Source organism: Salvia hispanica, unplaced genomic scaffold (genome assembly GCF_023119035.1).
Source record: "Salvia hispanica cultivar TCC Black 2014 unplaced genomic scaffold, UniMelb_Shisp_WGS_1.0 HiC_scaffold_209, whole genome shotgun sequence".
Lineage (NCBI taxonomy): Eukaryota > Viridiplantae > Streptophyta > Magnoliopsida > Lamiales > Lamiaceae > Salvia > Salvia hispanica.
In genome coordinates this window covers 36075-58000 of record NW_025951925.1, presented here as the reverse complement: position 1 = coordinate 58000, position 21926 = coordinate 36075, and the positions used below count along the sequence as shown (strand labels likewise).

At 37.2% G+C, this 21926-nt stretch overlaps 1 protein-coding gene and 3 pseudogenes across 1 annotated transcript; 1 reads left to right on the top strand and 3 right to left on the bottom strand.

The window, feature by feature from the left end:
- Positions 1–6474: 6474 nt before the first annotated feature.
- LOC125198706 lies at positions 6475–9331 on the top strand (annotated as a pseudogene).
- Positions 9332–9572: 241 nt separating this feature from the next.
- LOC125198713 lies at positions 9573–11293 on the bottom strand (annotated as a pseudogene).
- A 694-nt stretch (positions 11294–11987) lies between these two features.
- LOC125198711 (probable phytol kinase 3, chloroplastic) lies at positions 11988–13949 on the bottom strand. Its single transcript, XM_048097010.1, has 6 exons — positions 13820–13949; positions 13208–13275; positions 12995–13126; positions 12603–12718; positions 12408–12522; positions 11988–12327 (listed from the first exon to the last, which is right to left on the bottom strand). Exons 1-6 carry the CDS (start codon positions 13934–13936, stop codon positions 12150–12152), a joined length of 726 nt encoding a protein of 241 aa, XP_047952967.1. The 5' UTR covers positions 13937–13949; the 3' UTR covers positions 11988–12149.
- Positions 13950–15550: 1601 nt separating this feature from the next.
- On the bottom strand, positions 15551–18311 carry LOC125198712 (annotated as a pseudogene).
- Positions 18312–21926: the final 3615 nt, after the last annotated feature.

Here is a 21926-nt window from a genome sequence, read left to right as displayed (position 1 = left end):
TTTTAATGATACACCAAGGTCGATTTTCCTGGGCCTTGGGCCCAATTTGGAACAGAAAATGTCTGGTAAGAATAGCTTAATCTTAGTTTGATAAATATGGGCCTCAATTTTGGGCCTTGTGCCTAGTGGTTTTTTTTACAATAACCTTCTTTTATTTTATAACTTTATAACTCCAAATTTAGAGCATCCGCAATGGTCGGCTAGCGACCGGCTAGCCGATTCGTCGCGCTGACCGATCGGCTAGCCGAACCATTGCAATCGGCCAGCGCAAAATCGGCGAGCGGATCGGCGTGGGCTCGCCGATCGCTCGTCGCTGGCCGAAACGCTAGCCGATCGGCTAGCCGCCATTGTGGAGGCCCGATCGGCCAGCGATCGGCCAGCGCCGATTTTCGATTTTTTTTTTTTTTTTTTTTAAATCATATATAAACGCGATTTTCGTTCATTTTCATTTGCACCACTTGTTTTAACGAGTTTCCTCTCTCTCTAACTTTCTGTTCAAGAGCATCATCGAGTGATGGATCACAACAACGAGTCCAGTCCGGCGACGGCGGCTCTCGGACTCCCACGCGGTACCCGTGGGATCTGGATGGGGGCGAGATGGGCCCGGGATTTAACATCCCTTGGAATCGAGATGATGGGGGATGATGGGCGGTGCGATGGGGGGGGAACCGGGGGGTATGCCTGGGGGTATGCCGTGGGGATGCCGGGCGGCGGGAGCGAGGGACAGCGGGCGGTCAGGGAGCGCCGGGTGGGGGTATGCCCCCGGATGCTGGCGGCGACGAGATGATGCTGCGAGCGGATGATGGGGATGATGTGGCGGGGGGATGCCGCACGATATGCATCCGGGATGCGGGGGGAGTGCGAGGGGTCACGCCGGAGGGACGGTATATCGGCCCTCGCTTGATTTTTTGACGGCTTCGTCTCACACGTCGACCCGGTGGAGACGCAGTTCTCTGGCGATGACCTTCTGTCATTGCATGATATGGGGATCGATCTCGGGGACGATGATACTCCCGTTCGAGCGACGCCGGCCGCGCCGAGGAAGAAGCGAGGGGGAAGGGGAAGGGCAAGGTGGTCGGCGAGTCATCGCAGCCCGACCCCCTGGCCGGAGGAAGTGGACGGAGGATGAGTACGCCGCGGTGGCCAAGGGGTGGTTGGAGGTGTGCGACGATCAGCTGGTTGCGAACAACCGGCGGGTCGTCAACATGTGGGGCGAAGATCGGGGCTGCACTATAAGAACCCTTCGCCCGCACGGGAAGGACTTCGGCAACGGGGAGGTCCGGAAGGGGTGGGGAGCGCACCAAGGCCGCGGTGGGCCGTTTTGCGGGGTAATGCGCCAACGCCCTCCGTCGGCTCGGAAGTGGGCGAGACGGGACGACGCCGGAGGATAGCCCGCAGAGTCGGTTCCCCTTGGAGGAAGTATAAGGAGTTCACCTTCGCGGGAGTGCTTCTTGTTGCTTTGAAGGACTCAGAGAAGTTCCCGAGGTGGAGCTGCGGTCTGCGGCCCGGGTGGCCGAAGAAGCGCGACTTAACTATAGCGGCGACTACGGCGGCGACGGCGTGAGCGGATCCCACGACCTCCCCGGATGCGAGGAGTTTCCATCCCCTCCTTCATTTGCGAGTAGCCCCCCGCCGGTTGGACGGACGGGCGCGGCCTGTTGAGGCTGCGAAAGCGGATCCCCCTATCGCCCCGCGGGTCCAGATCCTCGCCCTCCCGGCCGCCCACTCGAGTACACTCTCCATTCGCGTAACCAAACGCGGGCTCAGATGTTACAGGTCTTCCGAGAGTGGAAGAACGCCCTGACCCCACGGAGAAGAGGTTTCTTTACGAGATGCTCGAGAGCATGCGTGCTGATTTAGAGATCGCGAGGTCACGGCTGGGGGGTTCCGACGTGGGCTCGAGATACCACGGGTGGCGGCGCAAGCGGCGGCGGCGGGGGCGGCGGCGAGGAGGGCGACGGCGACGGCGATGAGGAGTAGAGAGTGGCGGGGCTCGGGTGTTGAAGCCCTTTTTTTAAAAAAAAATCATGTACTTTTTTTTTAAAATCTTTGTACTTTTTTTTTAATGGAATGGATTATTTTTCCCGTATATGTGTCGTAAATTTAATTCCGTATATCGCAATTTTAATTCAGTAAATGTAGTATATTTTGAATTATTTTTATTGCGGGCGGCCTATGGCTGGCCTAAATCTAACGTGGCGGGTGGTTTTTTTAGTGTTGCTGACGTGGCAGAGGAGAGAATGGCTGGCCTATGGCTGGCCTAAGCACCATTGCGGATGCTCTTATACTCATATATATGATAAAATGATAAGTACCTATAGCCGTCCAACAAAACATATTCTCTCCGTCCACCAATACAAGAGGAGTTTTAACCCGACATAAATGTTAAAAATATAATAGAAAGTTGATTGAAAATACTGTATTAGTGAAAAATAAATCATATTTTTTATACTATATTAGTTTAATAATAAAATGTGAGTAAGATAAAGTTAGTAAAATGTGTGGTCAATTACTAAAATTAGTTAAACAAAAGGGAAAATTTATCAGTAGACGGATGAAAATGACAAAATGGAAAGTTTATTAGTAGATACTACTACAACGATGCAGAGATCTTAGCTATCGGCTATCGCTTTGCTCAATTGCCTAAATTTTATATTTACTTTTTAAATTCCCTATTGGGTGAAGACAAATTACAAAATATGACAATTTTATCTTCAAAATTTTTTTTTTGGATTATGCTCGCCAATTTAATTATATTTTTATTTATAGAAAAAATGGGTTGTCACAATTTCGTTTGGATTGTGACCATTTGCAACAAATAATGCGTATGAAATTAATCTAAAAATATTACTCCTAGTAGACATATGCGAAGTCATGAATCATGATTTACGACCTCACTAGCGAGTGATTTGCACGTTTCTTAATTGGACTTCTTTCCTTGAAATGTAAATTAGTTCGGCAGATGGCCCTAAACAATTGATGTGCTTATCCAAAAATAATATTCATCGTCTTTTTATGAAAATAATAATTACTAGTGTGGTCTTTTTCAGACCACAATTCAACATGCTCATTCGTTTAATTATAAGATTTTGTTAGACCATAATCATTTTTTTTTTAATAAAGATTTACCAAATGTTGGGTGTAGTGATGGTGAAATATATCAGATGGTATATATAATATATATATTTGCATCACGAAATTTTAATAAATCTTTTTCTCTTTTATAAAGCTTAGTGAAATTATAAATTTGAATATGGTGTTATCCGTCTTTCCTAAGGTTTTTATATTTATTTTCCAGCATACAGTTCTAAATTTTAATTACTTTGGACCCCTTTCATCCATAATATCGTGCTATTATTTGAAAAATGATACCTAACCCATATTAATTACTACTAGTATAATTTTTCACAATTTTAATTATTTTGGACTTTGTATCCCTTTTTCTATAATATCGTACTATTATTTAAAAATGATACCTAACTGTAGTAATAATATAATATTTTATCGATGTAGATACCTATGAAGACATCCTCATACTAGTATAATGCAGTTTTAATGTGTGCCTCAACTATTCATATGTAGCTTACCTCTTATTAATAAGGAGTGACAATTATATAAATGTTAATTTTTCATGTATAATACACATAGAGAAGTAATATAATTTATAAACGTGAAATAAATAAATAAAATACTCCTAAGCAACGGTTACAGATATTTTAAATTTTATGTACAATATACATATAGAAGTATCATCTATGATATGATATTTGAATGTGAAATTGATAAGAACAAATAATACATGGAGTAATACAAATGCCTCCAAGAGTGATGCATTGAAAGGATAGTAGTATATGAAAGGCCCAAAGCTGTTTGTTATGGATATAGAGCATACAAGGTGATGAACTGATGATGTTATATGTTGGAGCAGTGAGAAAATATAAGAACTTTTGCCATTTTGTCTATTTTTATTTTAAATATAATTTTGTTTTTTAAATTTTTTTTCCACAAATTATTTTTATTTATATGGAGGTAATTTGCTTGTAAATTTACGAATATTTGACATATTCTCACTTATACTATGACTTTTTAAAAATTTAAGATACATCAATGTTGCACTGTCATGGTTTTTCGTCAGATATTTTACAAATTAAAGTTGAAGCGTTTATTGTAATTAAGGGACATCGATTTTAATAGAAGAATGGAAATTAAGATTATAATATTATGGATTAGTATTTGGAGCCTATCTCTGCTTGAGAAGCTGGTGTCATTAATATGGCTCACAAGTTTTTCAAGTTAATTCTATAGAATTTGGAAGTGTATATCTAACAGTTTTTATAAATTGATTATAAACGGTAAAGTAAAATGAAAATGTTAATGAAAATTTTATAATATTATTATATTAAAATTTAGAATGAAAATAAAGTATATAGAAAAAGTACAACACGTGATTAATATGAGTGGTTAGAAAGGTTGCAACATAATCATATATCACACATTCATGGAGTAATATTGTCGGCTGGTGTTACTGTGTTAGTAATATAAATAGAGTAATGATAAACTATTAAATTTTGTACCACCAAAACAATATTATATTAGCTATTTTGATGTGTTAATTAAATATTAAAATAATAAATATAGTTAGTTAACAAATTAAAAATAATTTATTAGTCTTTAGCCTCATTTTCAATTTTTTATTTTTATATTTGAATTATTTCTCTATTATTTTTTAAATTTGAATTAAAGTATGCATTAATTACATTTTATGGTTCAAAAAAAATTTGAAAATTATACACAAATACCGTAATATTATGCACGTTCCCTATACTATATGTATGTCTATACTTTTTAATTAAATGTATATATACATTACTTTTTCTCCCAAATAAACCAATTTTTGATTGTACAAAATTTGGTTGCATAGACTTATTGATATAAATATGGCATCAATTTAGAAATGATAGTATCTAATAATGATTTGTGAATGTGTACATTGACACACATCCAAAGAAATGGAAGTAGTAGGGTCAAAATTTATCAGTGAAATAGGGTCGTTGCCGACTCACTAGCGTTGTCGGCCACCATATAAGTTAAGGAAGTTTTTTTTAGCTATCTAAATCACGTAAAAAGGATAATCAGGGCAAAAGCTTGATTGTCGCAGGATCTAAAGACAATTTCTGCAATATTCCAGCTGTATTCTTGGACTAAAGGTGGGTCGGTCGACCTCCTTTTTCGTTCCTTAATGTTCTGTAATGCAATCCGACATAATTTTAGAATTATAAGTCAATTAAAACTCTCAAATTATTCAAAACCTAAGAAAATATATGTTGTAGATTAGATTATTTGTCACAGCCAAATAAAAAGCACAAATTTTCAACTTATTAGCACTTGATTCGGAAAATCTCAACTTTCTATCAAGTTGTTGAGAAAAAGATAGGGATTATCCATCAAGGCGTCAAGTGGTTTGGTTTTTATTCAAAATACAAAATTGACAAATGTAGTGTGACTAATAATTATTGTATGACAGTATGAGAATATGCCATGATATATTCGATAAATTCAACACGTTGGAAATTCATTATTTATATACACACAAATACACTACTTCCATGGAAATTTTGATCTAGTGTAAATAATAAGTAAATAATATTGTTCCTTTGCTCCAAAAATAATCATGCAATATTTGTGGACGACAGAGTTTAAATCCGCAATTAATAAAGTTAGAAAAGAGAACCATCAATAAAATAAGAGAGAAGAAAAAGAAAAATGTCAAAAAGTTATCGAACATAAGACTAATTTTATGGATAACTCAAAATAAAAAATAGAATTATTTTTTCATGATATCTCTTTTTAATTTGATCGTATGGATGTATTATATGAATAATCACACTTTGTTCATCCAAATCACTATTTTTCATTTTGATTTATAATCATTAATATCTTTCATTTTTAACAATTTAATTCTCTTACTAATAAATGTATATAATACTTGAAAAACACACATCAATTTAAAATGGGCTAGTATTGAAATTATTAAAGTTTGATTGAATTTTAGTTAATCATATGAAATTTTAAAACTGAAATATTAAAACACGAGCTTTATATTTTCTTAATCTTCTCATCTACTTATAATCTGTAATTTTTTATTGATATTCAGAATAATGTTATTTCATATAGAAAATAAGAGATAAAAAAAGAAAGAAAATAGTATACTTATAGTAATTAATCATGTTATTTCAAACATAATTAATGACAGCATTTTATATATTGATGACACAATTAATAAAAGATAAAATTACGTAATGTAATATTCAGATTACAACAACATGATTGGTCGAATCTCATAACATTTCAGGATTATTTAAATGAAGATATTTCATGATTTTTCTTTAATTATTTAAATGTCATCTTCATTCTATTTTTGGTTGTACGATAATCACAAAAAAAATTGAATAAAAAAATTAAAAATCGTGTGTCAGTATCAATCGAAGTGTTCCACTAAACTACAACGATTGTCGTTCGACGCCTTCCACACAGTCAATCGTGAAAAATGTGGATGTGGAAAGCATTTATTTAACCCCTTTTTATTGTAGAAGAAGATAGCAGATCAGCTCAAACACACGCCAACTGTTTGTGAAATTGTCTCAGAGAGAGAGAGAGAAAAATATCTACAAGAGCTCAAAGCTTTTCCGATTCAGCTGAGGGCTGATTGTAAAGAGGGAAAGCGAAATGATGGGCCGTTTCGGAGAGAAGTTCACGTCCTTCTATAACAATCGGTGGCTGGTTTTCGTGGCTGCAATGTGGCTGCAATCATGCGGCGGCGTTGGTTATGTATTCGGGAGCATATCGCCGGTGATCAAGAGCAATCTGAGCTATAATCAGAAGCAAGTTGCGAGATTGGGGGTGGCCAAGGATTTGGGTGACAGCGTTGGGTTTTTACCTGGGATTTTAACGGATTTTCTGCCGCTGTGGGGTGTTTTGCTGGTTGGGGCGATTCAGAATCTGATTGGATATGGTTGGGTGTGGCTGGTTGTCACTGGAAGAACTCCTGTCTTGCCGTTGTGGGCCGTGAGTGCTTCTTTTACCCCTTTTTTTTGTCAAGTTCTTCACTTTTTGATCCATTGACTTTTGGCCTTTTACTGATTTTGAACGAGATCTTGTGTTTTTCTGTGTATGTGTGTGTGTGTGTGTTAAATTGGTTTGAATATGAAATTTTGGTTGTTGGGCCTTTTTTGGGGATTTTAAGGCGTTGAACTTGAATTATGCCAGCTGTTGAGGTTGATGTTTTTGTGACTAGTGTGGAATGATTTTGGTCTTTGTTTTTCAGTTCAAGTTCTTGCTTCTTCTTTTCCTAGCTAGTTTTGGGTTGATGTTTGTGCTTGTCCTGGGACAATTTGTTCGTTGAGGATTAATGAAATCGATCTTACCTTATCTGGAATCGGTTGTTTTCTGGATGTGTTTATTGAGAACTTGTGATAGTAAGATGTATTGATGACTGTTAGACATGGGATGAATTCATATCCACATGAAATGCTATGAATTTTTCTCTTAAAGATGCTATTGCTACCTATAACTGAAGAAAAGTGTTTATAACTTTCTGTTTCTGTGGAGATGTTGAGGATCATATGCTAATGGTAATGTGTGTTTTATCTGCAATAAAACAAGTTCTAAAATCTGTGTAAGTGGAAATGTAAATGGTTGACTGATCGTCTGAAGGCATAGCCGACCAGTCAATTTTTCTGGTGGCCTTGATCAATTGACAATTGGCGATATGAAAGTTTGAAGCAGAAGATGGCATCTTTCTAGTTGTTAAAAGTTCTTGCAATTTTATAGTTGCAGCCGGTTCCTCAGTAGGGACGCGGTTCTCTTCCTGTTTTGACTGTTATATCCTTTCATATATGCAGATGTGCATTCTTATATTTGTGGGAACGAATGGTGAGACCTATTTCAATACAGCTGCACTCGTGTCTTGTGTGCAAAACTTCCCAAAGAACCGAGGTCCAGTTGTGGGGATACTCAAGGGTTTTGCTGGGCTGAGTGGAGCAATCTTGACTCAGGTATATGCATTGTTGCATTCTCCCGACCAAGCTTCTCTGATATTTATGATTGCAGTTGGTCCGACAATAGTGGCCATTGCGCTGATGTTCATCATCAGGCCTGTAGGAGGTCACAAGCAAGTAAGATCGTCTGACGGGTACAGTTTCACAACCATTTACGGTGTCTGCATCATTTTGGCTGCTTATTTGATGGGGGTCATGCTCGTACAAGATCTTGTCTCCGTGAGCGAGACTGTCGTTACAATCTTCACTCTGATTCTGTTTGTCCTTCTGTTGTTCCCTATTGTCATCCCTATCACCTTGAACTTCCGAGACCCAAAACCACCCGAAGAAGAGTCACTTCTCAGCCCAGATAATCAACAGTCGAGCAGATCCGGAGATGAGTCTCCAGATATCATATTCAGTGAAATTGAAGATGAAAAGCCAAAAGAAGTGGATCTCCTTCCTGCTTCGGAGAGGCAAAAGAGAATCGCTCAGCTTCAGTCGAGACTTGCCCAAGCCGCTGCCGAAGGAGCAGTGAGAATCAAGAAACGAAGGCCACACCGTGGAGAGGATTTCACTATGATGGAGGCATTGGTTAAGGCTGATCTTTGGCTTATCTTTTTCTCTCTTATGCTAGGTTCCGGTTCTGGTTTGACTGTGATTGATAACTTGGGCCAAATGAGTGAGTCTCTCGGGTATGACAACACCCAAGTTTTCGTCTCCATGATCAGCATCGTTCTCACTCGATTTCCTTTTGGCCCCCCCCTTTTTTTTTTGCTTGTAAAAGTGACTTGCATACCCAAGGCCTATAGCCATAGCCGTTGCTCAAGTCTTTATGGGGTTTGGGCATTTTTTGCTATGGGGTGGCCTGGCTCGATGTACGTTTGGAACTCTCCCCCGTTGGGCCGGGTATGGAACATTGGGCCATCATACCTGCACAGCCTCCGTTGTTTGGTCTGAAAAAATTTGCAGCTCTATACAATTTTCCCCACCCTTGCCAACCCTGCAGGTTCTTGATAATGTCAGGTGTTCTCGCAGTTCCATATACGACAGTGAAGCAGAGAAACAAGCTCACGGAAAAAATTACATACCTCGTGGTATATCCTTCTCTTCCCCCAAATTCTTGAGAGCTGAAGAAACACTAAAAAGCAAAAGGGACCCTTTGCTTTCGTGACTTCCTTGACCCTGTCGGGGCTCTGTGTGGTTGCCGTATCTTGAGCTTGATTTTTGTCTATCGAACGAAGTCAGTGTACCGTAACCTCTACGGAAGTTCTCGGGGTAAGGGGATAATATAGTGTCTGCAGTTTAATGCAGTGTTATCTTGTTTTGGTTGTTTTATCGTTTCTTCACCAATCAAAGCTCTAGCAGCAAAGTTTGGTTGGTTGAAGCTTTGTGATATATTCTTTGATTACAGGATCAAATTATTTGAGTGACAGTATGATGTTTTTTATTGTATTTGGTAATGCTTTCCTCATTTTCTTTGGAAGATATGGATGACCAATGATTGATTGTTGTATGAGATTAGTCTTGGGGTTGTGTGATTAATAAAAATTGTAATTAACCAAGCCTTCATTCTTTCTTGATATACAATGAAATTTGCTCAAAATAATACCAAATGTAAATTAAATACACACAAACTCAAAAGGCAAAGGCAATATCTAATTAGACCAAACTCAACAAGATGCTGCATCTTCATCTGCTTCAGGAATAGAGGCAAGAACCAGTTGAGGTTCAGCCACAATGCCTTCTCTAATATCCCTCCTAGCCCTTCTTCGCTCGTTGTAATCTGAACGACTCCCTCTTTCGTGCTCTGTAACTGTTGGGGTTCTCGGTTGCACTTCACGGGGGGAGACACTAATCTGTTTATTGCAGCAGTAGTTTTGAGTGAAATTGAGCATTCACACAAGTTGCAAGTTTGTGAAGATGAAAGGCTTACCTTTTTCTTGTCTGGTCCAAACTTCTCGAACTTCACTAGTCCATCTATCAAGGCGAAAATAGTGTGATCCCGGCCGAGCCCAACGTTGTTGCCAGGATGAAACTGCACAAAATTGAAAGAATGAAGATGAAGATAATCAAGTGTAAGCCGTGAGGTTGTGACGAGGTTCTTGTCAGCATAGGCTAAGTTCTTGAAACACTAGAAATCAAGATGGGTTTTTTTTATGAAATCTTAAGCAATCAGCACCAAGAGAGTTTTATAACAGTGACAATCTTGATCCATCAAACAAGCTAATAGAAGGCCTCACAAAAGGATAATGCACACCAATAAGGTTTGGCATTTCCAAATGCATATAGCAGTTGTAATAAGGTTCAATATCTCACCTCCAACTGCATATATCACATGTAAAATTTGCTACTTCCAATTGCAATAGGAGTAATAGTAGTATGATTCAATCTCTCACCCTCTAACTGCAATTATCACAGATAAAATTTGCTGTTTCCAATTGCATATAGCAGGTTGACATTTCATCCAAGAAATCAACAAATAGCACGAATAAGGTTCGACAATTCTACGCTCCAACGTTCAATATCTTTCACTGTCCAACGGCATATAGCACTAATCCGTATCCCCCAAATCCCAATTGTTCTATTCATATTCATAAACAAGCCCTTCAAACAACCTAGCTAGTTTGATATTTCATCCTCCAATCCACAAATAACTCTAATAAGGTTCGACATTCACAAATGCATGACATTTGCATCCTCCAATTGTTCAATTCATTCATCCAACAATAATAAAGTAAATAAACCCTAATCTCATACCATGCCAACTCCAAACAGTTCAGAGAATCAAAATTCAAAATCACAATGCTCCAATGCAGAATTACGCACCTAATCTTCACAATAAAACCTAAATTCAAAAAAAAGGCTGCATTAGAAAGAGATAGAGAGACCTTGGTGCCGCGTTGGCGGACGATAATGGAGCCAGCCTTGGCCGCTTGATCGCCGAAAATTTTGACTCCAAGCCTCTGCCCCGGCGAGTCGCGGCCGTTCTTAGTGCTTCCAGCTCCTTTCTTGTGCGCCGACTCAATCGTCAGCGGCGGCTTCATCGGGAGCAGAACGGCGGCGTGCTGAGCGACGTGAATCGAACCGAAATCGCCTCTGAAAAAGGAAGAGGAGGAGCTGGAGGCGATGGAGAGCCCCTTGAACGCCCCCGCCAGATTGAAACTCAAACTCACTGCCGCCATTGTTGTCTCTGCAAATCAACTCAATTTACAGTTGAAAAAGATAAGGATTTTTGTATATTGCATTTACCTTATCGACACTGGTGGAGTATGTGAGCTACAACCACCTGATTTTTACTCCTTACGAAAATAAATTACTAGTAGTAGTTCAAATTTTACCAACCTCGTAAAATTTGAAAACGGATACTTCAATTATACAATTTCAATTTAAAACAATTATGCTGCTCGCGATAAATTTGTATGATTTCACATATGTGCATTTTTGTAATAAAAACATTTGCTCCGACACAAAAATCTTATCTAAAGATAAGATTAAGATCTAGTTAAAGTTTTATCTAGAGTTCAAAGTTCATCATGACGTGCAATACTACATAATAAACTCTTTGTTTGCACAAAATAATTACCTAACGAGAAAATAAATTGTTAAAAGGTAGTTTTTAACGTACATAACTGAACTTTTTTCAACATTTTATATTGAAAATCATTTTATAAACATTAATTAATTTAAAATAAATTTCATACTAATCATTTTGCAATACTTTGAAAAAAATTGAATTTTAACTTAATATTTGTATATTTAAGAAAAAAATATTTTCTTACTAAATATTGTATAATTAATCCGAATCAAGCTCGATATCATGTTACAATTCGATATAAATTTCTATATATCACTTCTACTTATCACATATAATACAATAAATAATAAAACTAATTTTTGATTAAATTCACTTAAGTTTAAATAGGACGTAGGAATACTTTTCTTCAACAGTGACACCCTTAATCTTTTTGTCTTTTTGCTGCTCAACAAAATTTACAAATAATCAACAGTTTTAAATACCACAAGTTACAACTACAAGAAGAAATTCCTACAACAGGTTAGGCTAAAAAAATTTCACATTCGTGGCAATCGTAGTCCGTTACATCGCCCTACTCAGAAGACGAAACTGCCAACCAAAACCGCGGTCAGTGGCACGGTCAAGTTGTCGTCGAGCTCAGTGCTGAAAGGGTGTGATTCAACTAAAGCAGTAGCCACAGACACTACCAAAAACCCAATAACCAATTTAACGCTTTCTTCCATGAACCCGAAAGATGCATAGTACATCATGATTCTGTTGAGGCATACGTCTCTTTCAGAACATAAATGTCATTAAGTTTAAGGCAGAGGACGAGGACGAGGAGAGTATGTTACCCGAGAGAAGCCAAGAAACCGAAACTCGCCATTGCAATACTGCCATTGACTGATTTGTTTTGATTGTAGGGAAGTTTCTGGCCACCAAAACGACGCCCCACAATATCAGCCATACCTGATAAGAATGTGGTTATCCGACTAACAACGTTGGAGAAACTAATCGTGCGGAACCAGAAGTCGAATAGAAGAGAATACCATCACCAGCACACATGTTACACACTGCTGCAATTGCGATAGGAGACGTCCTCCAGTAAACGGCACTGGCTAGAGTGATTGTGGCAGCATAGTACAATGGCCCCTTAAGGAGTTCCCTGAACAGACAATCGACATTGGGATTAAATCAACTTATTCGGATTCTTAGAAGCAGCTCTTGATTTCGAATCATCTTTGCTTGCAGCATCAACACATCATGCTGTTGAAGCTTCAAAAACAGGCTATGTTTTGACACTTGTCAACGACACGCAGAAAATTAATGTGGTTTTTACAACATGAGAATTCGGAGAGTACCAAGAAAACTTGAATGCCACTATTCTACCATTAGACAGTTTCTTCTTGACAAACTGGTTTGTATGACATTTGAGACATACCTATAGTCCCCATATCTGGTCATGGACAAGACGGTTGCATCATCTTTCAATATACCAAGTCCGGTCAGAAGCATTTTTATTATATTAACAGCGGGAATGAGAGCTGCGAAAAGTGCTCCCTGCCGGCCAGAACTGTAACATACTACTATCTATGATGAGCTCAATTAGATAGACATACACCGCTCGACTAAATCAGTGGAAAGATAGTGTTACCTGAACATAGGCCAGCAAAGCATGAATGCTAGTCCCACAGTTATGTGAACAAGCTTCCTATTTAGTTTCTACAAGAGAAAAATATGTTCAGAAAGAGCATACAGAGACTAATAAATGCTTGAATATGGATTCTCAAACATAGACACCAAACAAATAATAGAGCTATTGTTGGAGATGGATCTTTGAAGTTAGCCGTTGAAGTCGACTGTTAGTTAATTAGTTATGTCTAGTGATAGTCTGTGATGACAGTTGTGTACGAGTTCTATAAATAGATCATCTCGATCTGCTACGCGCACATATACACGTGTAATAGAATACAACTATACAAGTTCATCTGAATCATTTTATAAGGTTTCTTTTCAAGCCATTACACATACATACATGTGTTGTCGATCCAGTTATCAATACGAAACACATTTATTGGAGAGCTCTTGTTTCAGGTATGTATAATAGTAATACTACTAGTATAAGTCATCCAGTGTAAACCTTATTGGACATTCAATTCAACACCATGTTTTTGTTTCTACAGCAAAGATTAAAACCTAATCAAGCATCAATTGAGTTAAAAAAGCAGTTTCTCAACCCTATTTCAAGCAACAATTAAATATAAACCTGGTCAAAGACGCGTCTCCTAGCAGTGTGCTCCCACAGCTTGAGCAGCGAGAGAGCGACGCCTCCCGACACACCTTCGGCGATGAGGTCGCTGACAAGGACGCTGTCGGAAAACATAGTGCGGAACCTTGTCCTCTTGGCGGCGTGGGGCTGAGCACTGGCAGCTGGATGAAGCTGAAACAGTCTTTGTGAATGCAAGTGGCGTAACGCCGTCGTTTTGAGGTTTTGGAGGAATGCAGAGTGGAATGCTGGCGCACGTGTTTTACTAGGCTGGGGGCTACAGACGCCATTGCCGGACAACTGTCGGTTGTCTGATTTTAAGCTTTTCATTTATGGCGCTCAAAAATATGTACGCTTGGACTAATTTTTAGATAGAGCCTATTTAGGTGAAAATATATGCAATCACATCTACTTAATTCTATCATCTTTCTCAATGCTAATTCATCACATTTTTATTTTGACACACGCATACGCTAAATCAAACAAATACAAAATTTCAATGTTTTGTGTAAGAAGTGACTATGATTCATGATTTATACTCAACATCTTACCAAATAACTTCGTTATCAATTTAAAATCAATACTAATATATTACGAATATGAAATCATAATTCTTTTACTACAGCTTTTTAAATTGAGGAATGAGGAGTAAAATTTGATCAAAATTTATTACTTATGATGTTTTTTTAATGTAAATAGATTGTGATATGTTGTCACATAGATATAGATACGTTGTCTTGTCGCATTCATTAATATGTGGAGTACATGGATATAGATATGTGGTCTTGTCGCACTCATTAATAATGCAATGAGTCTATACAGTAGAGTCAAAAGTACTACTCCTACTACTGAGAAGATGATACAAAAGAAATTACTCCCTCCATCTCCCTAATTTGTAATTAGTACTCCTCCGTCCAAAGTATTGACTCACTTTTCAAGATACGATTTAAGGAATTGATATTTAAATAAGTAAAGTGGAGAGAGTAAAGTATGAGAGAGGAAAAAGTGGGAGAGATAAGAGAGAAAAAGTAGGTGGAGATAAAATAAGATAGATGCTTTTGCAAAAAGGAAATGAAGTCTAATATGTTAGGGACATCCCAAAAAGGAAAGTTGGTCTAATACCTTGGGACTGAGGGAGTACCATTTAATTTGATACGAGTTATAAGAAATATAATAAAATATGAACTAACCATTTAATTTGATACAAGTTTTAGAAATATAATAAAATATGAATTTAAAAAACTAATGACATATAAGTCATACTTATATATATTAGCTTTATAATAAAATGTGAATGAGAATGAATAAGTGAAATGTAGAATCCATCCTAAAATGGTAAAAGTGAAAGTGACAAATTTTTAGTGATGAACTAAAATGAAAATAAGTCAAATTTTCGGACAGTAAGAGGAGTAGTTAGAACTCAAATAAAATAAACACAAAATATATGAATGGCGCAGACTGATACAGAAAAATAAATTAGATGGCCAAGCCACAATTGTTGGTAGCTATGGTAAATCAAATCTAAATCAAATATATAACTGATTAATTTAATCTCATGGGACGTAACAAAAGCATAACCAAAAAGAGAAACTAATATCCAAAATTAATACACCCTCTATCCCATAATAATATACTACCGCTTTAAAACGTCACGAGTTTTAATACGCAATTTGGTAGCCAACATAACGACGAATTCTGTTATAGCTGATAAATTTCAGAAAAGGAAAAGAAGACACCAAAGCATCAATCAATTTATTCGCACAACTAAAAACAACAAACTAAAAGCAAGAATGGACAAGATCAATCGAAGTCTGCTTCCAACTATATATAACTAAAAACAAGTGCAGAGATGATCTTTTTGCCTGATGAGTTACACAAAAATAACGAACTAGTAAAAATTTCAACGGATAAGGAGCATAAGCTTTCTCAAGATTATCCCATCTACTAGAGCTAAGTACCTCTTGGTGCCAAGATGATGCGAGCTGCTTATCTTGGAGGAGGAGGTGGAGGCATGTTCGACTTTGCAAATCCAACCCATGCAACGATACCAACTGCAAGGATTACCCATCCAAAAATGTCGTACTTGAGATCACTACTTTTGCTCGTCTTTGTACTCTGCTGCTGCATATAACAAAGGTTTTCAGTTGTGAAATGAGGATTGCTATAACGAACCAAGTGTTTTATTAGCAACAGACGGGAAATCCAACAACAGCTAATAGGGATAAAAAGGTTGGTGAACTTAGTGAACTATGGAGGGGGAAAACCTTCAAAGTGGAAAAACATTAATTATAACCTCATGAGTGAGGATTGTGTTAAAAGTGGTGACCAATTTCAAGATCAGGAGGCTTGAAGTTGGCATGAATATGAAGAAAAGAACAAGGACTGAGGAATTTGTTTGAAGGAGAGATCTCCACATGTCAAACAAAATGTAATTTGTAGCCAAACTCAAGTCAAAATATCCAAGTTTTTGCCTATCAAAACAACGAATATGCCATGTACCTTGGTGCTGGCCGATGATGATGCGGGTGCTCCTGCCATAGCCTGCTGACCCAGCCCATGCTTGTGGATCTCCACGTGTAATTCAGGCGCCTAAGTAGAACACATAGGATACATCATATATACATATAGCCCATTAGTTCACATAAAAACAAAACTTTTCATTTCACAGTTGCACCAGGAGTCCAGGATACAATCTTTTTGAAAGAGCATTTCATCAATTGACCATAAATGGCTACATTACGGCTCTTTTCCTCCTAGACAAATAGGGCACAAAAATACCACACGTCATAGATATACATAACCCATGCTAGTTAATAGTAATAAATTTAAAATATTGGGATGTAAAACCAGTGGTAAATAGATTAAAGAGAAAACCATTGATCCATATCTTCAGCCTCGCATGGAACATACAAAAATATGAAAATTCTAATTAACATTTAAATCTGTCCATGCAGTACGTGAAGACCAAAGATGAAGGCTGAACTTGAATCGACAAACCATAACGGCATAAGCCACACAAACTACTATGTATTGGAGGATAAGTTTTGGAGAAGGTTCACATATATTCTGGCACTAGCATATCCATGGACTATGATGACAAGAATGAAACTAAATCTTTTATTTTTCCCCTACTATACAATAAAAATATCTGCCAATGCCAATGCCATCTTATAATCTTTTGTTCCAAGGGTATTATAAATTAAAGCCATGATCCTTAAAAGAGCATATAAGGGTAGGAAAAGCAAATGTACCTTGCTGGTAACTTCTAAGGATTTCTTGTAAAGTTCATTCGTCGGCTCCTCGAGATAATAACTAGATAAATAGCAGTTCAGAAAGAGATATGATAGCACAAACAAAAATTCCTTGTAGACATATATACCAGTTCAAATGCTTGCTCAAAGTACTGAGTTGCTTTATCGAAGTAAACCTTAGCCTCCTCCAGCTCGGGAATCAGAAATGCACTAGATGTATATGCATTCCCAAGGCACCACAGTGCGCATGTTTGCTAGGGTCAATTACCAGTGCTTTTTCCAGCTTGTCAATAGCATCTACAAAATAACTAAGCAGCTGAGAGTTTGTTTCTCAAAATAACCCTCCCAATACTACCCGTCCTTCAAGTGGTGTTCGGTTTCCTAGATAAAATAATACCAAGATACAATCTAGGATAAACTGAACACCCCCAAAGATACAATTCAAAGATATATAGCTCTCTAACTGTGTATTACACATTTTGAGAATACTAATTCAGAACTATGCACAAATACAGACTCTATCAACTAACGACTGTATCTATCCTACGTGTACTAGTAAGAGTTGCAGCTCCTCTGTCACTTTTTTCAAACTACTCACAAATCAATTCCAGGCTCTATCAACTTCAGTTTGCAAATCCTTTCCATTTCACGACTCTAGTATTACTATATTAGCAAACTCTACTAAATCAAATTTCTGAACACAGCTAATACAAAACGCAAGAGCAAATGATGGATCAAACCAGAGCATAACACCAGAATTTCTACCTTGAACCATCTCCTTCGACTCCGGCCCATTCTGAAACTGCGATAACTCCAACAACACACCTCCCCATCTTGTCAGATTCTGCAACAAAATTTCAAACAAATCAACCCTAAAAATCACAAACTCCAAAAACTAATTACACACTCACTCGACTTCGAACAATAATTTACATATTGAAAACAAGCAATCCTCGAACAATCATTGAGAAATTAAAACAGCTGAAATCAACGAGAGGAACAAAATGAAAAATGAAAAATGAAAAATCGCACACACAGTGTGTGGAAGGAGTGTATACTGACATCGGCGTCGCTAGGGTTTTTGGCGTAGGTTGCTTCAGCGGTTCTGCGAGCGTGCTCGAAGAAAAGAAGGCGATCGAAATCGTTGGGCAACTCCATTATTTTGGTCGATTGGTGCAAATTCTCTTCAGTTTTGCTACAGTTTCTAACTTTAATTCGGAGAAGAAGAATCTAAAGGTGAAGTTAGGGCTATTTCTTGTTTTTAACTCTGGACCGAATTCGGGTTCGGGCCCTCTTAACATTATCGGGCCCAATATTTACCACAAGTTTCTCAACTGGGAACTGTCTATTGTTGGGCTTATGAGTATATTTTATGGGCTGTGTATTTCAAAAAGAGTGGTTTTATGACTTTATCCTTTTTTTGTACAAGCAGATGGCATGTTGCCTAGAAAAAATCATGAATTCTGTCATATATTGAGTCGTCAAGCAACTTTCAAACTAGACGTAAAGTTATCAACTTAAACATTTTTCGTTTTCCTGTGAAGAATTATTACGATTCCCCTATTCTTATATGGTGAGTTAGTCTATCCATGTTTTAAATTGACGATGTGGTTGAATTATTTGCTTGAAAAAACTAATAAAATTTAGAGAGATTTCGAAATAAGGGTATCAATTCACCGACCTTTTGATAAAGATTAAATTTGCTGCCTTTTAGAATATGGGTTTGAGTCATGAATTTTTGAATATGGGTTTTTTACTTTTTTATATTTTTTCTCTTATTTTTGTTATTATTTCCTTTCAATAATTATAAATTGATCGTACTACCCTCACATTTTTGCCCCATTTTTCAAAAATTCAATTGAAATTTTGCTTCAACTCCAAACCGGAGTTATCTCGTAGTCATCTTGTGGCGAATTGGAGTTCGAAATATCTTGCGAGCTGAGCTCAACAAGCGGGGATCCCAGCTTCCGAGGTAGCTTGTTGAACGTTTCGATTTCGGCTCATTGAAAAGCTTCAAACTTGGCGGTGAGAATTCGAATTTAATAAGATTCGCGATTGGTCGCGTCGAGTATTGATAATAGCGCGTTGAGTTTGAACGAGAGAATTGAAGGTATTGTGAGTGGTGGTGTTGATTTGGGAGGGAATTTTGATGCTGAAGGTAGTTGGGGGAATGGGGCTGTGATGGTAGCGGAATGAAAAATATTAGGGACAGAAAAGTGCAAATTGGGGGTGAATTTGATGAGACTGCAAATGGGAGAAGGTTTAGTGATGGTGAGGAAGGGTTGGGAGTTGATGGAGGGAAAATAGGAACTTATCGGATGAAAGTGAAGCTTCATCAAGGTGTGAGGCGGAGGGAAGAGGAGGGTGGAGGCGGGAGCGCGAGAACAATCTCGGTGTGGAGTGGAGCAAAGTTTCAATTGAATTTTTGAGAAATTGGGTAAAATGTAATGGATAGTTTGGTCAATTTATAATTATTATAAAGAAAATAATAACAAAAATGAAGAAGAAAAAAATAAAAAAGTGAAAAATCCTTATTACGAAAAATTCACATGACTACTCGTATTAGAGAGGTCGGAATTTAATCCTTAATTTCGAAAGGTCGCGAATTAAGACCCTTATTCCAAATTCTCTCTAAAATTTACATGCGGCCACATTCTTGTTGAATTTTAAGAGATGGGGATGAAGCCGCTGATAAACACGGGATTTGCATGTTTTTAAGGCCTAGATTTGGCTCGTTTTAAATGTCAATCTTGCAAATTATGTTCTTAAATTGGTATATTATATATTTTGGTATTTTTACTTGTTTGTTGATAAATGATAGAAAAAGATAGAAAAAAAGGTGCAAAAAAGTGTCAAGGTTCAGCAGCCTCTGTTCGAGCCCATCTGCCAACGATTTTGAAGTCCAATCAGTGCTAAATATATACCATTCTCTTCGTCTTGGAAATAGCTTCACGTGGGTACCTTGAGCATCTAAATCGGAGTTCTGTGGAAAAGTTATGACCATTTTACGAGCGTTGCAGTACGAGTCAAAATTAGGCGGAAATTAAGGAAGAAAAGAAATTGTTGTCAAATCTCTCCTATTAATTGAGGAATTCAATTTACCATCTTTTCCATTATTTTTTAGGGTACTTTTTACCAATTATAAATCTTTTTCTAGCCTATACATACCTCATAACCTAATTCATAGTATTTATCTCGGCCTTAATCCTCTCCATCTATTCCACATATAATTCTTCCATTGGAGCGGAGCTCTGCAGTCCATGCAGAGAAGGCGAAGATTGCATGATTCAACCTTGGGTTTTGTTTTGTTTTCTTCATGTCTAGTACTTTTTGTTGTTTTACTTGTCTATGAGTTAAAACATCTTTTGTAGAATTTTTGGTAAACATGCTATGATTTTAAGTTATTTATTCAATTGGTTTTCCTTGTTAGCTCTTGTAGTTATTTCGATTTCCCTTGTGCTTATACATTTGTTTGATTGGCCATCTTATGAATGCATGTGGATTTTATTACAAGAGCGAGAAGTGAGTAGTCTAATTTGAAAGAGGAGAAATTGACGTATTTGCCAATATAATCGAGAGATTTGGAGGCTTTGAATAAGCAAATTTATCTTAGAAGCTTTTAGAAGTTGTTGTCTTAGTCTAGGAAGGACACTTGGTTACAGGTAGCAATCTACAAATTGTATGCTTTGAGAAGATATAATTTTACATTTGTGATAGTTTAAGTACTCAGAGCCGAATAATTGAAGTCTTTTGGATATTAGCTTTTGTGGTTCCTAAAATTCTTAGCTTATTTTGTATTATTTGTTTTTATGTTTTATGTTTTCTATTATTTGTTTATTTCTTTCTATCTATTTATAAATTAATCAACCTAAAAATCGTATCAGATAGTATATGATCTAGTATATGATAGCCGGTTAAATATTATTCACTGTGTTCGATATCAAATCTTTTGGGTTTGGTTATCTTAGATCTACCTGTATCTTTGCAAATTTTTTTAATGTTAATAAAAGTCATTGCCATTAATGCCATGTTCCGATTCAAGTTGATGACACAATAAGGACCACAAGCCTTATACGCAAGTAACACGACGACAATCATGCAATGATGACATAAAACAATTCAAGTATATTGGGAAGGATATATGACACAATAGTGACGTAATAATGTTGGTCGTAGTAGTGAAGGTAAGAATTGAAGGCGACGCAAACTTTCGAAATTGGTGATGAAGGCATGGGAATGGAATGAATGTTATATACGAAAAGTGAGAAAACACGATTAGAAGTAAAGGTAAGAAATTAAGGCGACACGGACTTGTGAAATTGGTGGTGTTGCATAGGAATGAAATGAATGCTATATATGATAAGTGGGAAAAACGCTATGACAACACAAAAGAATTCTAGTATATTGGGAAGGATATATGACCCAATAGCAATATAATAAGTCCACACCCGTCTCTTAAATAAGAGTACGGAGGTGACTTAACCCACTTTTCTCTTGTCTAGACAAGAAAGACAACACCCATATCTCTGCTCTTCCGCAAGTACAAGTTTAAGGGTCTCATCATTCTATTATTCAATTTAAACTTCAATTACTAAAAACATTTCTACAATATAAAAACACATTAAAAAAATTACATAATTAAATTCCTAAAAATAAAACTTACATAATTAAAATCCTAAAAAATAAAAATTATATAATTAAAATCCTAAAAAATAAAAAAATACATAATTAAAATCCTACAAATTAAAAATTACATAATTAATGAGAATTTAGATGAGAGAATAGATGAGAATTGATGAGAAAATAGATGAGAGAATTTAGATGATAGAATAGATGGAATTGTCTAGTGTGATGAG